This window comes from Tupaia chinensis, unplaced genomic scaffold, assembly GCF_000334495.1.
Source record: "Tupaia chinensis unplaced genomic scaffold, TupChi_1.0 Scaffold000140_1, whole genome shotgun sequence".
In the NCBI taxonomy this organism is placed as follows: Eukaryota; Metazoa; Chordata; class Mammalia; order Scandentia; family Tupaiidae; genus Tupaia; species Tupaia belangeri.
In genome coordinates, this window is record NW_006159610.1 from 8,003,889 (window position 1) to 8,027,830 (window position 23,942).

A 23,942-nucleotide genomic window follows, 5' to 3' on the forward strand; every position below is an offset into this window, starting at 1 on the left:
TTTAGTTTGATGCGAGAGAGACAGAGAGAGAAAGTGAGAAAGCCAGCCCCAGATCCAGGACTGGAACTGCAGTTGGCCATGTGGGAATCCAGTGGCTTTAACCACTATGCCTCCTGCTGGCCCTCTCAATGCTCTTTTTGATATTAAAACTTGGAAATACCCGGGGCCAGCAGGTGGCATGGTGGTTAAGGTACTGCACTCCAGGGCCGGGCCTGGAGCACAGTGGGTAGGCCCTGCGCAGAGGCAATCACAGCCCACATGGCTGGCCATGGTTTGAGTCCTGGCCCTGGTGGATTGGAAAACACACCAGGTGCGTGTGCATGTGTGTCCCCGATCCTGATTGGACGGAGGATGGAGGAAAAGGGCTGTGGCAGGACCGCGTCCTAGTAGGGGTGCTCGCCTTCTCTCTGGTGAACACACACACCCTCTGGCATTAAAAAAAAAGAAAAGAGTAGCAGATTGGCGAACTAACTTTTAGTATATTCATTAAGTAGAATATTGCAAACGTTAGAAATGCTGATAAAGATGGATATTTATTCACTTGGAGGTATTAAGTAAACAATATAAAATAAGTTAGATAAGAAAGTATATTCCAAAATATTAAGTGATCATTTCTGGGCAACATAAAAATACGCAGACTTATTAATCATGTTAACTATTTTGAGGCGCTTGTTAGATACAAATTCCTGAGCCTCCATTCTCCAATTCCCATCCAGGCTTCCCCAGACCTCCAACCATACACACCTGCTCAGGTTAGTTTTATACATAGCATGGTCCCTACAGTATTGAGAATCTGGTGTAAACTGGATCCTCTCTGGATCCTCTCCCCGGAAAACAAACATGTCAAATCTTGGATACAACGTGTGTGTGGGGGGGTGGAGGGGGTGTTCCATGACATCAGCTGAGTAAGGGAGCCCTAGTACAGAATGGGAGACCAACCTCCTCTTCGTTTTCTTCTCTTCTCTTCTCCTCACAAGCCCCCCTGCTCCCAGCTCCCTATGGCTGAAGGACCTCAGCCAGGCAGCACAGCCGCTTGGGCTTAGAGCATGTTCCTTCTCTGCCCTAGGCAGGATTACTGGTGACACTGAGGGGCCCCAACAGTGGGGTCTGCAGGCAGCAGATCCACATGAGGTGGCCAGGAGCTGCCGAGGCCTTCTGGTACTGTGCAGGGCTCTCAGCCTCCCGCAGGACGGCTTGTTTCCTTCCTGCTTCTGGTCTGGAGGACGCAACCTGCCTCTCTGGAGGCACAAGTTCGATGACGCTGCCCCCAAGGTTCCGGCCCTCCCTCGTGTCATCACCACCACCATCAAAGGTCCCTCACACTTAGCCCACACACGTGCGATTTCATTTGTGCTGACCTGGGACTCCAGGACGAGGTGGGACTATTGCTTACAGACTAAATGGGAATGGGGTCCATGGAGGGCCTTCTGTGTCCGTGGGTGGGCCGTGGGTATTGCAAGGTGGGTCAGAGGGTGGGCCCTGGGTGTCAAAGGGTGGGCCTGGATGACACAGGCTGGGCCCTGGGCACCTCATAAACTTTAGGAGCCCCAAACCGTGTGGTTCAGAGAGCTTAGGGGACAGTTGTCTTGGTGCCTCTGCACCACGACTGCTCGGGCGGTCCTGCGGCGGTCACGGAGTCAGGTCCACTGGAGATAGGAGTCCCGGCCTTGGCCTCTGGGTGGCGTCACTGACCAGCTCATGGGGCAGTCACAGCCCTCTAAAGGTGGGGTTCCGCCTGGCCCCCATTCCGGAGGGAGGGCCCATCAGTTCACAGAGGATTTGTGCCTGAACCCGGGGGCACCGAGGTCAGCAGGCGGTGCCGGCGCCCAGCCCTCCCCGTCCCTGATCCCACGCGTGTCCCTGGTCCTGCCCAGAGGAGCCCTCGGTCATCCTGGTCTCTGGTTGCGGCTCCATTTCCTCCACTCCTCTTGGCTCCAGGGTCCACAGCTGGACAGGGTGAGCCAGGGAAGATGGTGTGGGGCAGGGCAGGTTTCTTAGCTCTGCCGTAATAAAAAGAAACTCAAGCACTTTCCCTTTTTTTAATATTTAAAATTAAAAAACTCAAAATCCGAAAACCAACCACCAAAATGATCCATCTGCATATGGGCGGCCGGCCAGGTCCCCACTCCCTTCCCAGGCAGGTCCTGGAGAAGCTGCACCTCGGGCAGCACTGAGCCCTGGGCCTCGGGACAGCCCGGGCTGGCAGCCGGGACAGCAAAGGCCCTGGCCTGCAGAGAGGCCCCAGGAGCTGTCTCTCAAACATGGGGTCACACTCAGAGGACGCTTTCTCTTGAGGCTGACCAAGCGTTATTTCTTGTGGAGAAACTTCATCTTATTGCCTAAAAAGGGAAAGTGAGAACATTTCACCAGGCAGACAGGGAGAGAGAGAAATCTTGGCCTTTTCATCCCAGATGTCGTGAGGGATGAAAGGGGGAGAGGTGGAAGGGGGCCCACCCTTTCTAGAGTCGCTCAGACACCTGCTCTTGCCCTAATGAGGGGGCTCTTCCTCAGACTTGGGGATTTGCAGGAAGACTGTCAGAGCTGGAGAGGAAGACCAATTCAGCCTGAGGGAGCTCCCAGCCAGGGGTGGGCAGGAGGACTTCTCCCAAGAGCAGCGCCCCTGCTTACCAGGGCCTGCTCCCCTGCTCCCCTGCTCCCCTGTCCTCACCAGAGAAGAGTAGAAAGCACCCCATGGGGGATGGCCATGCTGCAATCTTCCATTTCTCCCTCCTTGTGAGAGTGTGGGTACCACACATGCCCTACAAGCATGCCCCGTGTTTCTCAAGCTGCTGGGTCCAGGACTTGAACACTCAGTGGACCACGTGGGATCCAGTTGCTTTAACCACCAGGCCAATAGAGCCAGCTCTCCGCTAAGGACCTTTTGACTGATTAAACTGCAGACCTTACACCTCTTTCCTCACCCCATCCCGAACTTATTTTCTCCCTATTCATGATGCACATGAGAGAGAGAGAGAGAAAGAGAGAGAAGAAGAGAGAGACAAACACCCTCCAAAGCTTGTTCACATGGTAAGCCCCTTCCTCCAGTTCTGCACCCCAGTGGATTTTGGGTATTTGTGCCCAAGTCCACCACATTTCAGGCTGACCGGGCTGGGGATTCGATCTGCAGCTGCATGTGGTATCTGGTCTCTTGCACAGTGCATTCCCGCTGCTACAGAGCCAGCCCTCCTCACGCTCCCTCCGCTCTGCTTTCCAGGAACCTGGAGGCCAGTCCAAGCCTTTATTGGCGAAGGCCCTTCTTTGATCCAGTCATGCTGCCTAAGCTCAGTTCCCAGAAAGTCTGGCCACGCTGCAATCCCTTCTCCATTCTCCTCTCAAGATTTTGGGCATGCACGTACTTGTGCCTTGCATGAGACTCAAACTGTGGTTGGTCATGTGGAAGTCCAGCACCTTAACCACCGTGCCACCTGCCAGCCTGTACACTCATACTTTAATTCCATTTTTTCAAGAACCTTTTATAGTTCCCTAGTAGTAAAAAAAGACAGCAAGCTAGCCCTGTGGCCGGATAGAGCAGCTCAGGGCTGACTGGTATCCTTCACTCCCTCCCTGGGGATAGATCAGAATTGGAGGTTTCAGTACAGGCCTGACAGTGCAGGCTTCATGCTCTGCTGGAAGTACCCTATGGGTGGGTGGGGGGAGGCTCAGGACTTGAACCTTGTCATGGGGATCCAGCATCTCATGCCTTGGGTGCCCTGGAGGGAACTGGCCAAGACTCCACGAAGGGCAGTGTGGGGATGAGGATGGAGAAGCGGGCCTTACCTAATCCCTTCAGGAACCTGTTAACGCCGCTATGCTCTCCACTGGGGAGTGTTTCCAGATACTCTTGGGCGCGAACCTCAAACAGACCTGTTGACAAGAAATCCCAGCGGTTTTAGTTCCTTGACTCCGCTCCCCTAAACACAGCCATTTCCTCACTAGCACCGCGAGAAGCCTTTGCTCCTACGACAGCCACTCCTATAAACAGACTCTGAATCTCAAGGTTTATGGGCGTTATATGACCCTTATAAATGCCCAACCTTGTGCGGTAACTGTCTCGGGAAAGCCGTAAAGCTAGCTCATACGTGAAATCCTGTTTTTAGTCCACACACACCTTCCAAGCGCCTACATGGTGCCAAGTATGTGGTTTTGAGGCTGAACCCGGTCTTGGCTCCAGAGGGCTCCCACATTCTCCGGTACAGGACTCTGGCTGAGGCTTAGTTTCCTCAGACAGCATCTGTGAACTCGGAAGTCTCTGGCCAGGCCACCTCCAGAGTCCCCTCAGCTCCAACCCCCTGGGTCTGAGCCCTTGGCACTGTTTTCATCTCTGACTGATCTGCTGGGACAGAGGGCTCCTTCCAGGCAACCCATTTTCTGGGACCCCTCCCTTCTTGGGAGCTCTGTTTTTCCTTCCCTCTCCTTAAATAAACTCCCTGCTTTGTTAATAAATTCCCAGCTTTGCTAATAGACTCCCCGCTTCGTACCTACTCTCTGCGTCTGTGACTCTAATTCTTCCTGCGCGTGGGACAGAACCCGTGTCACTGCGAGTATGGCCCTGATCACCCCTTGCCCCCACATTCCTGCGTCAATAGAGGACTCCTTCCATGCTGCTTCTAAGCTTTTATGTCTCCCATGTCTCTTATCAAACATTGATCGGTAAACAGATTTTTGTTTTTATTTTTTAGGTTTTTTTGCTATGGAGTCTGTGTGCTGGCCAGAGAGACAGAGACAGAGAGAGGGAAAGTGAGAAATAAACCCCTGGGGGAGATGGCATGCCACAATCCCTTCTCTTCCATGTTCCTCTCTGGATCCCGGGCACACACGCATACACCCAGATGTTATTCGAGATGCTGCGTCCAGGACTTGAGCTATGCAGTCAGCCATGGGGAATCCAGTGCCTTAACCACCACACCACCTGCTGGCCCCAGACACATTTTTTAACAGTTTTATATCTTACATGAAACAGAGAGAGAGAGGTTCCCCCAACACGGTCCTCGTACTGTGATCTATTCCTGGCCTCAGCCAGCCTTGATCACAGACATGCATGTGTGCGCCTGGCATGCACAAGGAGGCCTGGGGACCTGAACCTGGAACCTCTGTATCACAGGGCCTTGTGCTAATGCTACACCACGTCTGGCCCCTGGTAAACGTATTTGTAAAGAATTATTTATTACTATTATTTCTTAATTTGACCAGAGAGAGAGAGAGAAAGGGAAAGTGAGAAAGCAAGCTGCCAGGTCTGGGACTCGAACCATAACTGCCAGCGCCTTAACTACCATGCCACCTGCCGGCCCCTGTAAACAAATTTTTAACTGGGCCCAGCAGATGTACTAGAAAGAATCCTTTCACCAGGTGTAGCCTTCCTGGGTCCCCTCAGGTACCCTTTATCAGAGTCACCTGAACTATGGCACGCTCTGTCCTTATTTTGCAGGGTGCTCTGGAGTGTCGGGCTTTGGGTAACTCAGACGCAGTTCATGGCCCCGAGGCGGGGCCAGGTGCTCAGCTGAACCTCCCTCCAGGTGTCCGTACAGCCCTCCTCAGTGGCAAGTCCCATTCCCCAGCACAGCCTTAACTCTCGTCAGTAACACACTTTTCCAACATTTCTGATTTCAGATTTCCAAAAGGGCTTAGGATGATGTTAGAAAGAGACCAAAGTGACGTCTCTCTCCTCTCTTCTCAGTCCTCTCCCTTCCCCCATCCCTGGAGGTATGTTGGAGTCTAGGCAGACAGACAGAGCGGTGGCAGGAGAGCAAAGAAGAGCTCAGAGAACAGTGAGCAGAGGGTGTGGAAGGAATTGGGAGCTTGCAGGTCCGGGGGACACCACTCTGCTCCCTGCCCCCTGCACCCGTGCAGGCAGGTGCTTACACAGGGGAAGGGTGCTCTGGCCACTCCCTTCCTCCCTGCTATGGTTCGGATAATGGTGTGACCCCCAGAGTTTACATTTAGGAATCTGGTCCCCAGCATAATGGCGTTGGAGAGGTGGTGAGACCCATAATGGCTGAGGTCTAGTGGGCAGAGACTGGATCATGAAGGCATTGTTCAAATGAATGGGTTAATGCTATCTGCACGACCCAGGGAGAAGGGATTGGTTCTCTCTTGAAAGGGTCTTGATAAAAGGAAGGTGGCTGCCCCAGGCCTCTCTCTGCAGGCGCCTTCTGGCCTCTGCTTCTGTCGGCCATACTGTGATGGAGGCTGGCCAGATGCCAGCCCCGTGCCTTCAGATGTTCCAGCTGGATTGTGAGTCAAATAAACCTCTGTGTTTAAATATATACATATATATTCCTCTCTTTTTCATAACTCACCCAGTCTCTTAGGTATTTGTCAGCAGCACAACAGCAAACCCACCTTGCCCTCTGGGCATGCAATCTGTGGAAGGGGGGCCAGAGGAAAAGCAGAGCAGCCTGAGGAAGAGAAGAGGCAACAGAGAGAGAAAGGAAAGAGCGTTCCTGAGAGTTTCATTAAGTTGGAAAGGATGGAACATAAGGAGCCTTAGCACAGACACTGGAATGTGGTCCTGGCAGAGGCTGGGAGAGAGGAAAGAAGCCAGGGGAGGGGCTGTTGTCACCAGCTCAGATGTGGCACACTGCAGCTCTCCAGGGAGGCGGGGCACTGTTCTCCTTGTGCCCTGACCCGGAGGCCTTCCTCCTGCCCACTGGCTACTTGTGATGCTGGCATCTACAGCTTACTCAGCCCAACATGGAAGACCCCCTAACCCTTGGCATCCTGCCGGCGTAGCTCCCGCTCCTGGATGAAGCCCCGGAACATCTGGGTTTCCATGAAGACCTCCAGGAAGCGACGGAGACTCTTGGAGGAGACAGCTTTGCGGAAGGCCTCTCGCTGCAGGGTCCTCTCCTCGCGTTCGCCTGATGTCAGGAACAAGGAGTAGTGGCCCACAATCTCCACAAAGAAGCGGACGAAGGCCTCAGACACCACATCGTTCAGCTGACTGGACTCAGGGCGGGGGGGGGGGGGGGGGGGGAGGCCAGGAAAGGTGAGGACTGACAACTGAGCCAGGGCGGGACAAGCCAGGTAGTAATCAAAGTGACTGCCACTTCCCCTGATGGCAAACTGGTTATTCAGGAAAAAGACCACCCTGCATTAGTAAGTCATTTCTCTTTCTCCTTAAATAGCTATTTTAGGGTCATAATGGGGGATGTGGAAATTTCCCACAATTTATCATAGAACAGAATGCAGACAAAGGAACTCCAGCTTCTCCTCGTATGTCACCCTTGCCCATTTTCTTATTTTCTTTTCTTTTTCTTTCTTCTTTTTTTTTTTTTTGGAGAGGTTTTCGCTATAGGGTGCACACGCTCACCAGACAGACAGAGAGAGACAGAGAGGTAGAAAACAAGAAGTCACCCCCCAGGGGGGATGGCCACGCCACAATCCCTTCTCCTCCATTCTCTGCTCTGGATCTTGGGCACTCACGCACATGCACCCAGCGTGAGTTTTAAGTCACCGGGTCCAGGACGCGAACCACGGTCGACTACATGGGAGTCCAGTGACATAGCCATTACGCTAACTGCTGGTCCCATCCTTGCCCATTTTTTGACGTGGCCCTGTGCCGTGAGGAATGGCCAGCCACTGTGCACACGCTCCTGACCCTGAGGGTGGGCAGGGAGATGCAGCCTGGGAGGTGGCGGGCACTGACTGTGCTTGCAGTCCAGAGGGCCTTCATCGTGGTCACAAGCCAGGTCATTCCTCTGTTCCAGGATGTGTTCCAGGGCTATCTGAAGCTTCCGGGGCAGGATGGAATCCTCATCCTCCATCTGTAAAACAGAGGCAGTAGGTGGGACAGGGCTGCACCTGACCTACAGGACATGCCAGAGGACTGGCCTGCTTAATTCCCAGTTTCGTGGAGGGAACATGATTTAGAGCCAATGGCCTGAGGTTTGAATCTTTTTTTTTCTTTTAAGAATGATTTTATTTAATTTTATTCATTATCATCATCATTCTTATTTTTTAAATTTCACCAGGTACACTCACACAGAGAGAGAGAGAGAGAGAGAGAGAGAGAGGGAAAGTGAGATAGTAAGCTGACAGGCTGGGGACTCAAACCACAGCTATGTGGGAGTCCAGCGCCTCAACCATGTTGCCACCCACCAGCCCCAAGGTTTGGATCTCCATTCTAATTGTTTTTTTTTTTTTTTGCTATAGGGCGCTTGCACTTGCCAGACAGAGAGAGACAGAGCCCCAGGGGGGATGGCCATGCCGCAATCTCTTCTCCTCTGTTCTCCACTTGGGATCTTGGGCACGCACGTACACGCGCCCAGCGTGAGTTTTAAGCCACTGGGTCCGGGACGCGAACCGTGGTTGACTACATGGGAGTCCAGCGACATAGCCACTATGCTAACTGCTGGTCTCATCCATTCTAATTTTATAAGGCGTGTGAGCCTTAGTTTCCCCATGGGCCACCAATCAATATCCAACCTCATTGTGAAGATTATATGCAATACAATTATCTCATGGACGTTTGGCATTTAGTGAATACTGAATAGATTTTTCTGCTGTCCCCCAACCCCCCATGTCCCGTTACAACAGCCTGGACTAACTGGGGACTTAGGCCATGACAGATGACCATGATGATCCCAAGCTGGCTCTACTGTCTGGGCTTTGGGGCTAGAGAGCCTTAGGAAGGTTCTACTCTGTGGGCCGTTGGGAAGTGAAAGTAATGGAAACCAGCCTTAACACCACTGAACTTTCGGGCGCCATGGCAACTCGGATGCAGAAGCAATCCACTGGGATGCCAGCAAACCTCCTGTCACTACTCTCTGCGAGATCTGATAGGAGTTAGCCCCTCTGCCTAATGATAAACAGAAAGTATGTGTGTATTACTGTCTCTGATAATAAAAGTAACTTACGATCATTATAAAAAGTACATGAAAGTTTGGGGCCACTAGGTTGCGTGGTGGTTAAGGCTCTGGACTCCCACATTGCTGACTGTGGTTTGAGCCCAGACCTGGTGGCTTGAAAATCATGCCAAGTGCATGTTCATGGCGTGTGTTGTGCCTGCCAAAATCCCAAGAGGAGACTGGAGAAGGGACTGTGGCATGGCCATTCCCCCTGGGGAGTGATTTCCCACTTTCCCTCTCTGTCTCTCTCTGCCAAGTGTGTGTATCCTATCGCAAAACCTTAAGGGGGAAAAACAACCCCATGGAAGTATTAAAGCAGTTTAAATGCACTCATAACCTGTCCTCTGTCAGTCTTCCTCTCCAAGACAACCGGCCCTAAGGTTTTGCTGAGTTTTTCCGTCCTTCTTTATGAGAGGGATAAATATATATATTTTTCTTTTTCTCTGTTTTTTAAAGTTCATCTATGTTTTGTTTATGAAAGAAGTGTGTGCACATGTGCATGAACGACAGATTGAGAAACGCGTCCTCAGCAGGGTCTCATCATTCCATGATCTCCTTCCCCCAGCTCTCCAGCTCAACAGCACCTTGGAGTATTTTCACGTTGACTTGGGATCCAAACCTGCTGTCGGCCACGTGACTTCCAGCACCACAGTTCAGCATGTTACCATCTGTGCCACTAAGGCTGGGCCTGTCTTCCCTTACAAAAAGTAAAATCAACAAAATAATGTATATAATTTTGTGGCCTGATTTTTTTCCACTTAATCTTATATCATAAACTTTGTTATCAAATATTCTTTTTCCTTCTTTTTTTGGAGAGATTTTTGTTTATAGGGTGTGTGCACTCGCCAGAGACAGAAGGTGAAACCCCCCCTCCCGCCCCGGCGGGGAGGTGAGGGATGGCCACGCCACAATCTTTTCTCCTTCATTTTCCTCTCCGGATTTTGGGTACACATATACCTGTGCCTGGTGTGAGTTTCAAGCCACTGGGCCTGGGACTCAGACCATGGTCGAGCACGTGGGAGTCCAGCGCTTTAATCACCATGCCACCTGTTTCCCTCAAATAGTCTTTAAAAGTATATTGAAAAAGATAAAAGCTTTGGGACCAGCAGGTAGTGAATAAATAAAGTTAAATAAAATTATTCTTAAGAAAAGATAAGAGCTTTTAGTTATAAGCTACACAAAACTCCCAAGTTTTAGAAAACCTTTTTGTGGGGCCAGGAGTACAGCAGTGGGAGGCGACGCCCTGCAAGGCTGACCGTGGGAAGGCAAAGGCATGCGCTGCCCGTGGTCCAGAGCTGGCTGAGCCGGGGGCTGCCTCTCTTTCGCTTTCTCTATGTTTTTCTCACCCATGGAACTGATAAATGAACTTTTAAAAAAGAAAAGAAACTAGAAATCCCTTTTGTGTCAGACCATGGGAAATCAGTTCTTTGCCAAAACTCCCCTTCTGCCTTATCCTCAGGCCAGCCCTGGGCCGGGGTCACCCAACGCCACCAGCCTGTTTGGCAGACCCAGGCCTACCAAGTGCTGGAAAGCTGAGCCCCAAACATCACAGAGGTGAAAACGAAGGCCGCAGTGGGTTGAACCCGGCCTTCCTCCTCACCTGTCTGAGGAACCGGCTGTTGACGAGGTCGACCACAAGGACCTGCAAGACGAGAGGAAAGGGACTGTTATTGCCACTGGGGCTTTTGAGACCGAGAGGGGTGCTTAACCTTCCTTCTTGGGCCCTGGGAGGCGGCTGGGGTGGGTATGAGGGGGGCACTTGTGGTTTCCTGACACTGCCACCATAGCCGCAGATGAGGAAGCGTGGAGACTGGGGCAGGGGCTTCCCGAGGCGCACGCTTTCAGCACCGAGCCCGCAGGCCTGGGCATGTGCGCTGCAGCTGAAGTGGGCCCTGTGCTGCGGTGAGGCAGAGCGTCTCGGACTGCGGGAGGAGGCAAAGACACTGGGCAACCCCACTGTTCCCATCCTGCTGGACTCATCGCATCCACCCAAATGCCCCATGGGACTGCCCCCTTGGATGCTGCAGTGAAAGCCAGTACTTGACCACCGCCGACACCTGGGGTTGTCTCCTTCCTTGCCACGAGAAGGCCCTCTGTAGGCACACAGTCCTTGCCAGCACTGAGGTGTGCAGACACGGAGCCCAGTCCTCGCAGCTCCTTCCCAGCTGTCCTCCCTTGGGGCGGGGCAGTGGGAAGGGAGAAGGCTACAGAGGGCTTACAAGGGCTGATACTGGCTAAGGACCACCGCTGCCCTGGATGGGTGAGTCATTTCACATGCTTGCAGCTCCCAAGGGGCCCCAGGAGGACCCTCTCAGATGCAGCCGGGTGTCCTGCTCTCCTGGCACCACTGGCTCGAAGCAGGGCTCCCACTGCTGACGGAGGTGAGCCAGCCTTCCCCGCTGCTCTGCACCCCACGGCAGGGAGGCAGGGAGGCAGGGACTCTTACCTCCTCCAACGGCAGCTCCCTGAGCAGCGGCAGCGAGCTGGACAGCAGCCCGATGAGGAAGGGGGTGGGCGAGCACACGATGTCCACCATGGCGGGCGGCAGCACGGGGATGTAGGTGTGCTGCCAGGTGAAGGGGTAGATGAGGGCCACCGTCGCGTGGCAGCACTTGGACAGGGTGCTGCAGGCAGAGGGGGCGAGGGGAAGGAGCGGATCAGCGAGGGCAGAGACTGAGGGGAGGCGGGACCCCAGGAGTGTGGGTTAGAAAAGGCAGCGGGCTGTCCTGGTTGGGTCCGTGTCACCCCAGGCACTCAGCCTATGCCACAGCGACTAATTCAATGCCCTGGGGAATGTGCACACAGTGAGCTACACCCTCTCAGGTTTCAACTACATCACACGTGCACCCCCGTTCCCCACCCCTTCCCCAACGGAAACAAAACCACAAAAATGAAAGCCTATTTGCTCATACTTATATAATATATATACCACATATATAAATTAATGTGCAAATAAATTATATGTGTATCATTAGTTTGCTGTAGAGTGCGTGTGCTTGCTGGAGAGAGTGAGGAAAGGAGGAAACTGAGAAAGCACCCCAGGGGTGATGGCCACACTGCAATCCCTTCTTCTCGATTCTCCTCTTCGGAATTTGCACACACACATGCACAGAGTGATTTTCAACCTGCCAGGTCCAAGACTTGAACTGCGTAGCCACTATGTGGGATCAGCTGACTTAACCACCATGCCACCCGGCTGGCCCAAGATGCTTTATATTTAAACACTATCCCATTGTCTTTGTTCTATTCCAAACATTCTCTCCACTAAGCATGAATATCTGGGTACCAGCAGCGAAAGGGAGGATACCGCCTTTGGTATTCACATGCCAATGACGGCAGTCAGTGACAAATGGGTTCCTTTTGTAAATGTGGAACTCATGCACACCCTTTCCCCAAATTCTGGTCAGAGGATGATAGCAAAGTGACTGAGTGCTAACCTTTTTATGCACCAAAACGTAAAAAACAAAACCAAACAAAAACAACGCTGGGAGAAGTATTGATCTCTTAAAGAATAATGATCGTAGAGACCAGTAGATGGTGTGATGGTTACATTGCTGGACTTCTACATAGCTGGCCATGGTTCGAGTCCCATGCCCAGTGGCTTAAAACTCATGCCAGGTGCATGTGCATGCATGCCCAAAATCCCAAGAGGAGAATGGAGAAGGGATTATAGCGTGCCAACGCCCCCTCAGGGGGTAATTTTCCACTTTTTGTCTCTGTCTCTCCGGTGAGCACAAGTGCCCTAAAGCACAAATCTCTCTCTCTCTCTCTCAAAAAAAAAAAAAGAATAATGATCATAATGTAGCCTTTTAATGATAAGCACCCAGCATTACTGTCAGTTTCCACATGCTTTGTACACTGCCTGGATTCATGCTGTTTGTTGAATGAATGAGTGAATGACACAAAGTTAGCATTTTGAGTATCAGTTCTATTAAGCTACAAGAGGACCTCAAAAAATTTGTGTAAAAATAGAATTAAAATATGACTTTAAGGCTGACAGGTGGCATTATGGTTAAGGTGGCTGGATTCCACATGGCTGACTGCGCAGTTCAAATCCCGGACCTGGCAGCTTAAAAAGTACACCGGGCATGGGAGCCAGCAGGTGGTGTGGTGGTTAAGGGCGTTGGACTCCCACAAGGCTGACCAAGGTTCAAGTCCTGGACCTAGAAGCTTGCTTTCTCACTTTCCCTCGCTCTTTCTCTCACTCTGTTCCTTTCTGGTCAAGTTAAAACAGTAAATTAATTAATTAATTAGAGTTCAATAAAATAAATACACTGGGCACAAATGTGTGCGTGCCTAAAATCCCAAGAGGAGAATGGAGAAGGGGCTGCAGCACTGTCATCCCTGCTAAGGACGGTTTCCCACTTTCTCCCCCTCTCCGCTCTCTCTCTGTCTTTCTCCGGAGAGCACACACGCCCTACAGCAAAAACTAAAAGTATACATTAATTTTGGTGCAAAGTATTTAAAATTAATGCTTTTTTAAAAAAAAAATGTTATTATTTTAAGTGCATAGGGCATATGCACTCACCAGAGAGACAAGAGACAGTGAGAAGGAAAGTGAGAAATCACCCCCCCCCCGGAAAATGAGGAATTACCCCCCCCCCGGGGGGGAAGGCCACTCTGCAATCCCTTCTCCATTCTCGTCCTGGGATTTGGACATGTACATACGTGTGACTGGCACCGAGTTTCAAGTCACCGGGTCTGGGACTCAAACTGTGGTGGCCATGTGGGATCCGGTGCCTTAGCCTCCATGCTACCTGCTGGCCGCCATGTCTGTTTCATAATACACGTTTTCCATGAACTTTAAAAAAATATTTAACTTTATTTATTATTATTTTTTGTTTTAATTTGACCAGAGAGATACAAAGAGAGAAAGAAAGGGCAAGTGAGAAAGCGAGCTACCAGGTCTGAACTTGAACCACGGTCAGCCACGTGGGAGTCCAGCATCACGGCCACCATGCCACTTGCCAGTCCCCGTCAGCCACGTGGGAGTCCAGCATCACAACCACCATGCCACTTGCCAGTCCCTTCCATGAACTTTTTATTTTAAAGAGTTATTTAATTTTATTGATCATAATTATTTTTAAAAATTATTTCATTTTATTCATTCATTTTAATTTGACCAGAGAGAGACACAAAGAGAGAAGGAAAGCAAGCTACCAGGTCCAGGACTGGAACCGTGGTCGTGGGAGTCCAGCATCACAACCACCATGCCACTTGCCAGTCCCTTCCATGAACTTTTTATTTTAAAGAGTTATTTAATTTTATTGATCATAATTATTTTTAAAAATTATTTCATTTTATTCATTCATTTTAATTTGACCAGAGAGAGACACAAAGAGAGAAGGAAAGCAAGCTACCAGGTCCAGGACTGGAACCGTGGTCGGCCAAGTGAGAGTGTCCAGAGCCTTAACCACCATGACACCTGCTGGACCTCAATCATCATTATCTTTAAAATTTTGTTACAGGTCATGTGCACTCACGAGGCAGGGGGGGAGTTAGAAAGTAAGCTGTCAGGTCTGGGACTTGAACTGCAGGCTGCCATGTGGGAGTCCAGTGTTTTAACCATAGGCTGGCCCCTTTCCACGAACTTTTTGAGAGAACCCCCGCTCCACCCCGTCCATCTTCCTTGTCATCATTTCTGTTAGTGAGCCTGCATATAGTAGCTCCTCTCTCTCATTCTAACTTGCTATTTTAAAAATGCATTTATACTGCATCCTCCTCAGGGCATGGGCACTGAACCAGGTACTGTTTTTGGGAGGAGGCCTTTAGAACCTCTGTGCTCCCTGTGATCTGCTCATGTGAAGTTGCAGGCAAGCTGAGCCCTGGGTAATCTCACTGTCAGAACACTGCCCCTGAGCCAATTAAAAAAACCACTTAGCTCTGGCTAACTTGAGAGGAGAGATGAGTTAAAAGATACTGGCTAGCAAGCATGTGTGTATGCATGCCCCAAATCCAAAGAGCAGAAAAAGGGATTGTGGTGTGGTCACCTCCTCACTTTCGCTCTCTCTTTGGTGTAATGGCTAGCAGGCCAGTCACGTGGCTTGGTGGTTAGGTTGGCTGGATCCCACATGGATGAACGTGCGGTTCCTGTCCTGGACCACGTGGACTGAAAAACACACCAGGTGCTCGCGTGCCCAAAACCCAAAAGGAGAATGGGGAAGGGACTGAGGCATGGCCATCCCCACCACCGGGGTGCTTTCTCATCTTCCTCCTCTCTCTCCTCTTTCTCCTCTTTCTCCAGCGAGTACACACGGCCTACAGAAAAACTAACAAAACAAAAAGATACTGGCTAGCAAGTGAAACAAGTCAGACAGAAAACGACAGAGGCTCAATGGCACCATTTACACTAGGGCTCAGGCTAGGCGCATTCACAGAGACGGGGAGTCAGACAGAGGTTACCAAGGACTGGGGGAGGGAATGGAGAGCTGCTGCTTCGTGGGTGCAGTTTCGGTTTGGAATGATCAGACAATTCTGGAAAGGGACAGTGGTGATGACTGCAAACACTGTCAAACCGAATGCTTCTGAATCGGATACTTAGAATAGTTAAAATGGTAAATGGTGCTACACGTCTTTTGCCACGTATTCTGTGATGTACATACATATATTGTATATACACATATTGCATGTACATATATGTACATACATACCCAATATTTATTAGGTTTTTATCATAGGGCATGTGTGCTCACTGGAGACAGACAGATAGAGGGAAAGTGAGAAATCACCCCTTGAGGGGATGACCATGCCGCAATCTCTTCTCCTCCATCTCTTCTCAGGATCTTGGGCAAGCACGCATACATGCACCTGGTGTGTTTTTCAAGCTGCTGGGTTCGAGACTCAGCTCATGCAGCCAGCCATGTGGGATCCAGCAGCCTTAACCAGCATGCTGCTTGCTGGTACTATTTTTTTTTTTTTAATTTTAATTTTGCTCTAGGGCGTGTGCGCTTGCCAGAAAGACAGAGAGAGACAGAGAGACAGAAATCACCTCCCAGGGAGGATAGCCACGCTGCAATCCCTTCTCCTCCAAGATCCCTTGGGATCTTGGGCACGCATGCACACGCGCCCAGCATGAGTTTAAGTCACCGGGTTCAGGACTCAAACTGCGGTCAGCTACATGGGAGTCCAGCAACATAGCCATTATGCTAACTACTGAACTCCCTGTACTATTACGCATCTTTCTTTCTTTTTCTTTCTTTTTCTTCTTCTTTTTTTTTTTTTTTTTTTTTTTTTTTTTAATTATTTATTGGGGCCGGCAGGTGGCAGGTAAAGGGTGCTGGATTCCCACATGGCTGATCATGGTTTGAGCCCTGCACCTGGTGGTTTGCTTTCTTACTTTCTCTCTTTCTCTCTCTCTCCCCATCTCTGCTCAAATTTAAATGAATGAATGAATAAATAACATTAAATAATTTTTTTAATGTTATTTTCAAGCAGTTGGGTCCAGGACTTGAACTGTGGTCAGCCATCCAGGAATCTAGCACCTTAACCATGTCACCTGCTGGTCCTATGCATATCTTTTTTAAAAAGAAGAAAAAAAAAAAAAGAAAACCACTTAGTTTCCAAGTGAATCTAACACCTTCTGAAGTACCCTTGAAGTGCACACCAGCGCACAGATAGGTGAAGGTCCCAGAGAGCTCCCATATGTGTAGCCACGGTTAACAGCGAGGCACCCCACTCCTGGGAATCACCGAGGGTAGAGTTTCAGTGTTCCCTTAACGGAGAGTGTGTGTGCGACAGCGCCCATGTTAGCAGCTCAGTGTGACCATGCTACAAGGTACACATATTTCAAAATGCCATGCAGGGCCAGCCCCACGGCCTAGTGATTAGGAAGCTGGATCCCATGTGGCCAATTGCAGTTTGAGTCCTAGGCCCTGGTGGCTTGAAAAACACACTAGGGGAACCAGCAGATGGCATAATGGCGATGTTGCTGGACCCCCATGTAGTTGGTTCAAGTCCTGGACCCAGTGGCTTAAAAATCACGCTGGGTGCGTGTGTGTGTACAAGCCCAAAATCCCAGACGGAGAGATGATGGAGAAGGGACTGAGGCGTGACCACACCTCATGTGGGGTTGCTTTCTTTCTCTGTTTCTCTGGCGAGTACATGTGCTCTCTGGCAATTAAAAAATAATACATTTTAAAAATATATAACATTAGCCCTGATTTCCATTCCACCCCATTTTGGGGGTCCTTGAACTAATAAGGGTACTGATAAACCTTGTTCAGTGTTCACTATGAGTCTCCCTCCTTTCCTGTTTACTGTCTTTGTAAAGGATCATTCTCTCAATTCTCAGGGAGTCCTGAGATCCCTCTTGGAAGCAGGGCATTGACATATTGCACTGAGATCTGTCTTCCTTTTCCAATAATCACTCCTATAATGAGAAAAGCGCTAACTCAAGATTTCTTTTATTTTTTTAAATAAGAGCCCCCTCTTTTTAAGAATTATTTAATTTTTTTTTTGAAGAGGTTTATACACTCGCCAGAAAGACAGAGAGACAGAGAGACAGAAAGCAAAACACCCCCCCCCCCCCAGGGAGCATGGCCATGTCGCAATCCCTTCTCCTCATTCTCCTCTCAGGATCCTGGGCATGCACGCACACGCACCCGGCGTGAGTTTAAGCCACCGGGTCTGGGACTCGAACCATGGTCAACTACATGGGAGTCCAGCGACATAGCCATTACACCAACTGCTGGTCCCAAGAATTATTTAATTTTATTATCATTATCATCATTTTAATTTGACTGAGAGAGAGAGAGGAGGGGGAAAGTGAGAAAGGAAGCTGCCAGGTCTAGGACTGAAATCACGGTTGGCCACGTGGGAGTCCAACGCCCAAACCACCACAACATCTGCCTGCCCCACCCCAAGATTTCAGTCTTATCACTGTGATAATTAGGCACAATAACTGTTGGGATTTGCATTAAGGAGTGCAACAATCAGGAAATCAGCCAGTACCTGGGAGGAAGTAAGTTCTATATTTTTCTTTTGAGAAATTATTTTTTGTTATAGGGCATATGTACTCACCAGAGACAGAGAAGGAGAGAGAGAGAGAGAGAGAGAGAGAAGGAAAGTGAGAAAGGAAGACACCAGATTTGGTACTCAAACCGTGGTCACCCATGTGGGAGTCCAGCACCTTAATCACCATGCCACCTGCTGGCACTACATTCCAGTTTTTTTTTTTTTTAAGTTTCTTTCTTCCATGAGACAGAGAGCAAAAGAGAGAGAGAGAGATCCACCACAACAAGTTCTTCATGATCCACCTCCACGTCAGCAGCCCTGGGCCGGGGCACACACGTACCTTGCGTGTTCGGGGAGGTCTCTGGATGTGAATCCGGACCTTCCCATGTGGGTCAGCCTCACGGAGCTCAGTGCTACCTCGGCACCACTGCCTGGCTCCCGAATTCAATTCCGATGGGAGCAAATGATGGCAACTCAACTGGGTGACCTGTTGGTCATGCAAGCAGGTGCTGCCCCTGTTGACTGTTTTTTGGAACCAGTGTATTCCAGGGTTTGTTTGTTTTCACACGGTCTGATCTCACTGCAGCTGGAGCCAAACGTTTCCACACCTGCTTCTCATTAACACCTCGACAGCCGGAGCATATGGGAGCAGACAGAGCCCAGGGTGCTCAGGACAACGTGACAACAGGCAGGCAGTTATTTGATCATTTTTTAAAAAGAATTATTTATTTTATTTATCATTATTATTTTCTTTTAAAAATTTTAAAATTTATCCATTAATTTATTTTTAATTTGACAGAGAGAAAAAGAGAGAGAGAGAGTTAAAAAGGGGAAATGAGAAAGCAAGCCATGAGGTTTGGGACTCGAACCATGGTCAGTCACGTGGGAGTGTCCAGTGCCTTAACCACCATGCCACCTGCGGGTCCCCCTATTATTATTATTTTCAAATTTGACCAGAGAGAGAGAGAGAAAAGGAAAGTGAGAAAGCAAGCTGCCAAATCCAGAACTTGAACCATGGTCAGCCAATGTGGGAGTCCAGCACCTTAACCACCACACCACCTGCCAGCTCAGGCAGGCAGTGATTTGAGGGGGGCCTTATTCCCCTTGTTCTCTAGCCCATACCTATAATCGAAGAAGAAGAAATCCTATACTGTGGAACACTGAAAGGACAAATTCTTTTTTTTTTTTTTTTTTTTTGAGAGGTTTTCGTTAGGCACGTGTGCTCGCCAGACAGATAGAGAGAGACATAGAGACAGAAAGCGAGAAATCACCCCCCCAGGGGGGATGGTCATGCTGCAATCCCTTCTCCTCCATTCTCCTCTCAGGATCTTGGGCACGCACGCAGACACGCCCAGCGTGAGTTCTAAGCCACTGGGTCCGGGACGTGAACCGCGGTCGACTATGTGGGAATCCAGTGACATAGCCATTACGTTAACTGCTGGTTCCCAGGACAAATTCTGTGAAGAATATACAGTTAGTGGTGCTCACCCAAAAATAAGTGGTAGTAGAGAAAAGAAAGGATTGTAGCTTGTGTTTTTTTCAGTCATTGCTGTGAACACCCTTAACCACCATGCCATCTGCCGGCCCCAAAGATGACTTTTTAGAAACAATTTTTGCCGGAGGGTACATGCACATGAGTGAAGAAGGAAAGAGAAAGCACCCCTAGAGCAGATGGTCACGCCACAATTCCTTGTCCATTCTCCTTTCAGGATTTTGGGCATGTGCACACACACATGCACCCGGCATGTTTTTCAAGCCATTTTGTCTGGGACTCGAACCTTGTACAGTAGCCATGTGGGATCCAGCTGCCTTAACTACTACACCACCCTGTGGCCTATCTAAGGATGACTCTCTGGACAAGCTCACACACAGCCTTGCCGAGTCCTGGCTAGGAGGAGAGGCAGTGCTGTGGGCGGAAGTCCAGGGGACGGCCTTGCCAGCTGGCTCACATCAAGCAGGGGTGGAGGGAAGAAACACCAGGTCCTTCAGCTGCGATCGACTGTACAAAAATGGGGCGGAAAGAGAAGGCCCAGGGTTAACACAGATGAAAAGGCGGGAGGACCAGCAAGTGCTGTAATGGCTACATAGCTGAACTCCCAAGTAGTCAACCACTGTTCGAGTCCCAGATCTGGTGGCTTAAACTCACGCCAGCTGCATGTACGTGAGTGCCCAAGGATCTCGAGAGGAGATTGGAGGAGAAGGGATTGGGTGTAGCCATGCCCTCTGGAGGAGTGATTTCTCGCTTTCTATCTCTCTCTGTCTTTCTGGTGAGTGCATGTGTCCTATCGCAAAAAATCTTCTCAAAAAAAAAAAAAAAAAAAAGAGGGTGAACACAGATGAGAAGGGCCAGACCCAGAATGTTTGACTATTGGGTGGGGGTTCCTGAGGCTTGGAGCATTGTTCTGGAATATCGGGATACACTTATGGGTGCTGCCGTCCCTTTGGAGAAGATGCTTCAGTTCTGGTTGCCACCAAGCCTCTGTGCCGTCCGTAGGGCTCCTGTGCCCAGCAGGTGTCCAGCTCTCCTGAGTCAGTGAGAATTCAGCACAGAACTGCCTCTAAGTGCCAGAAAAGTCAGCCTGAGCGCCCCCAGTTAGAAACCACCTGGAATAGAGCCAGCAGATGGTGTAATGGTTACGTTGCTGGACTCTCATGTAGTTGACCACGGTTCAAGTTCTGGACCTGGCAGCTTGGAACTCACGCTGGATGCATGTGCATGTGTGCCCACAATCCCAAGAGGAGACTGGTGGAGAAGGGATTATGGCATGGCCATCCCCTGGAGGGGGTGTGATTTCGCGCTTTCTGCCTCTATCTCTCTGGCGAGCACATGTTCCCTATAGCAAAAATCTCTCAAAACAAAACGAAACAAACAAACAAACAAACAAAAAAACAAAAAAAAAAGGGAAAAAAAAAGAAACCACCTGGGAGTGGGTGACCCAATCATACCCTCTAGCATTCTAGCAAAGTCTCTCTCCTAAGGGGCACCATTCCCAAGACCATGAGTGAAAGGCAAGCTCAGGTCTGGTCTAGTGTGGGGTGAAACCGACTGGAAGTGAGTGTCACCTGCAATGGCTGCCATGTTTCTATTACTGCGATTTGAGATCCTGAAGTAACCTATCATGATACCTGGGGCTAGGTGGTGCAGCTGCAATGCAACTGGACCCAGAGGTCCAGAAGACTCGGGTTCAAGTCTCAAGGCCTCCCTGAGACCTAGGGTGTATGCCTATGTGCCCCAACCAGCTGAGACTGGGAGTGGAGGACATCTGAGGACCCTGTTGGGGAAGCCTGCCTTTGTCTCTCACACTCTGTGTCTCATGGAAGAAAGAGATAAGTTTAAAAAGAAAAAGAACAACAACAAGGACAAAAAACACGGGCTGGGCCTCAACGACACGTCCTGTGTGATCTCACATAAAGTCCTTAACTTCTCCAGCCCTCCGCCTCAATTCTACCGTAGAACCAGTAGACTGAGTCACCTTGAATGTCCTTCCAAATTTAACTTCTACGAAGTTCGAATCTGTATGAGAGGAGGACCAACCCATGGTGTGATGGTTAAGGCAGTTGGATCCCACATGGCTGACTGTGCGGTTCACCTCCTGGACCTGTCGACTTGAGAAACACACAGGGTACATGTGCGTGTGCCCAAAACCCTGGAAGGAGAGAAGGAGAAGGGATTGCGGCATGGCCATCCCTCTGGAGGGTACTTCCACACTTTTCTTCTCTCCAGCAAGCACACATGCCCTCTAGCAGATTAAAAAAATAATAAAAGAGAGAGAGAGCGAGAGTGAGCAAAAGCCAGGAGCTGGAAATAGCACCTCCCGCTGAAGCCACAAAGGCTACAGCACAGGGTGTCATGGGAAGGTAACTCGTGAGCAGAGATGGGACCGAAGGACGTGGGGAATCTCACTGCCACAAACTAATAGTTCGGGAAAGTATCTGAGAATTGTGAGCCGTGGCAGTAAGTCCAGAGTACTGAAGACTCCAACAGGCGGCACTGCCTGGGGGAGTTCTGACCCCGAGACAGGAACTGAAAGAAGTTTCCAGTCCCAAATATGTTCGTGGTGACCACGACGGTGCCTGTGGATATGCTGTTGTCTAAATCTTACTCCGAAAAGCACCTTCTTGGTGTTCATATGCAAAAATAGTTCATATTTAACCAGACTGTACTATTATGCTATTAAAATGGTATTTTTCACAGGACATTGCTGAATTAACTGTATTTGTCTTAAAGACACCATCAGCCACTCTGAGGCCCAGCCAGACCCCTGAAATCCTGAACAGGTACTGTGGGTGCCAGAGCACCATGGCGGCAGCTCCTAACATGTCCAGGTAGGCTCTAGGCAGGCTTGCCTGCCTGGAGTGCAGGCTTAAAGCTCTGCCTTCTTCTTCTTCTTTTTTTTTTTTAAAGGGTTTTACCATAGGGCATATGTGCTCACCAGAGAGAGGAAAAGTGAGAAACCACCCCTGGGGGGATGGCAATGCCGCAATCCCTTCTCCTCCATTCTCTTCCCAGGATTTTGGACATGCACGCACATGTACTTAGTGTGAGTTTCAAGCCAGTGTGTCCAGGATTCAACCTGCAGTCGGCCATGTGGGAGTCCAGCTACCTAAGCTACCACGCCAGCAGCCTTCTACTGGGTGGCAAACGCTGCCGGGTGCACTAACTCTAGAGAGAATTATGGGACTCATTTAAAGTAAAAATGAACCGAATGGTGCAGCTGATGTGGTGCAGCAGTATACAAATACTCGGCAGGGCTGGAAGCCACATGGCCAACCCTGGGTCAGACCCGAGGGTCAGTTTGAAAGTGCGCTGGGTGTGTGGCAGGTGCCCAGGATCTGGATGAGCTGGAGGGCTGGAACTAAGGGATAGGTCCATGATGAGATCCTACCAAGGGTGCGTCCTCTCTCCCTCTCTCCCCCATGTGCATACTATCATGAATAATAATAGAACCAAAAGAAACAAAAGGGTAAAAATGCACAGCTACGTATGAGCTGATCTGTACAGTTATCCATACGTCAAAGCCAAGGTTTAAATTCCAGTATTTGTTGGTTTGGCATGGTGGTTAAGGCAGCTGGATCCCACATGGCCACCACACGGCTCGAGTTCCAGACTCAGTGGCTTGAGAAACTTGCCAGGCATGTGTGTGCGTGCACACGCACGTGTGTGACCAGATATCTAAAAGAAGGGAGCTGGAAGAGAGAGGATTATGGTGTGACCATTCCCCATGGGGAGTGCTTTCTCTTCTCCCTCTGTCTCTGTGGTGAGCACAAGCGCCTTCTAGCAAAAAACAAAACCAAAAAACAAAACACCAAAAATCCCCTCCAGGATCTGTCATGATTTGACCACCCCATCCAACTTATCATTGGCCAGTAGCCTATCATTCTGGTATGGTTTAATATACTACGAAAAGATAAAATGTAAATTTCTTAAATATGAAAAACTTTGTCCCATAAGACTTCTGTACAGGTTTACGTCTCTCCCCCCCCGCCATTTTGAATAATTTATTTATTTTTTAAGAATTATTTTTATTTAACTATTTATTTACTTATCTTAATTTGACCTGAGAGCAAAAGAGTGAAAGAGAGAGAGAGAAAGTGAGAAAGCAAGCCGCCAGGTCTGGGACTCAACCTGCAGTCGGCCATGTGGGAGTCCAGCTACCTAAGCTACCACGCCAGCAGCCTTCTACTGGGTGGCAAACGCTGCCGGGTGCACTAACTCTAGAGAGAATTATGGGACTCATTTAAAGTAAAAATGAACCGAATGGTGCAGCTGTTGTGGTGCAGCAGTATACAAATACTCGGCAGGGCTGGAAGCCACATGGCCAACCCTGGGTCAGACCCGAGGGTCAGTTTGAAAGTGCGCTGGGTGTGTGGCAGGTGCCCAGGATCTGGATGAGCTGGAGGGCTGGAACTAAGGGATAGGTCCATGATGAGATCCTACCAAGGGTGCGTCCTCTCTCCCTCTCTCCCCCATGTGCATACTATCATGAATAATAATAGAACCAAAAGAAACAAAAGGGTAAAAATGCACAGCTACGTATGAGCTGATCTGTACAGTTATCCATACGTCAAAGCCAAGGTTTAAATTCCAGTATTTGTTGGTTTGGCATGGTGGTTAAGGCAGCTGGATCCCACATGGCCACCACA

General features: G+C 49.8%; 1 protein-coding gene across 1 annotated transcript in view; it reads right to left on the reverse strand.

The window, feature by feature from the left end:
• Positions 1–352: 352 nt before the first annotated feature.
• The window catches only part of DENND2A (DENN domain containing 2A), an 86,157-nt gene continuing 62,567 nt past the window's right edge, over positions 353–23,942 (reverse strand). Inside the window, 6 exon segments of the mRNA XM_006145049.3 lie at positions 353–2,339; positions 3,778–3,864; positions 6,708–6,953; positions 7,646–7,763; positions 10,447–10,488; positions 11,293–11,470. Of these exon segments, the coding sequence (XP_006145111.2) occupies positions 2,308–2,339; positions 3,778–3,864; positions 6,708–6,953; positions 7,646–7,763; positions 10,447–10,488; positions 11,293–11,470 (703 nt within the window). The 3' untranslated portion in view covers positions 353–2,307.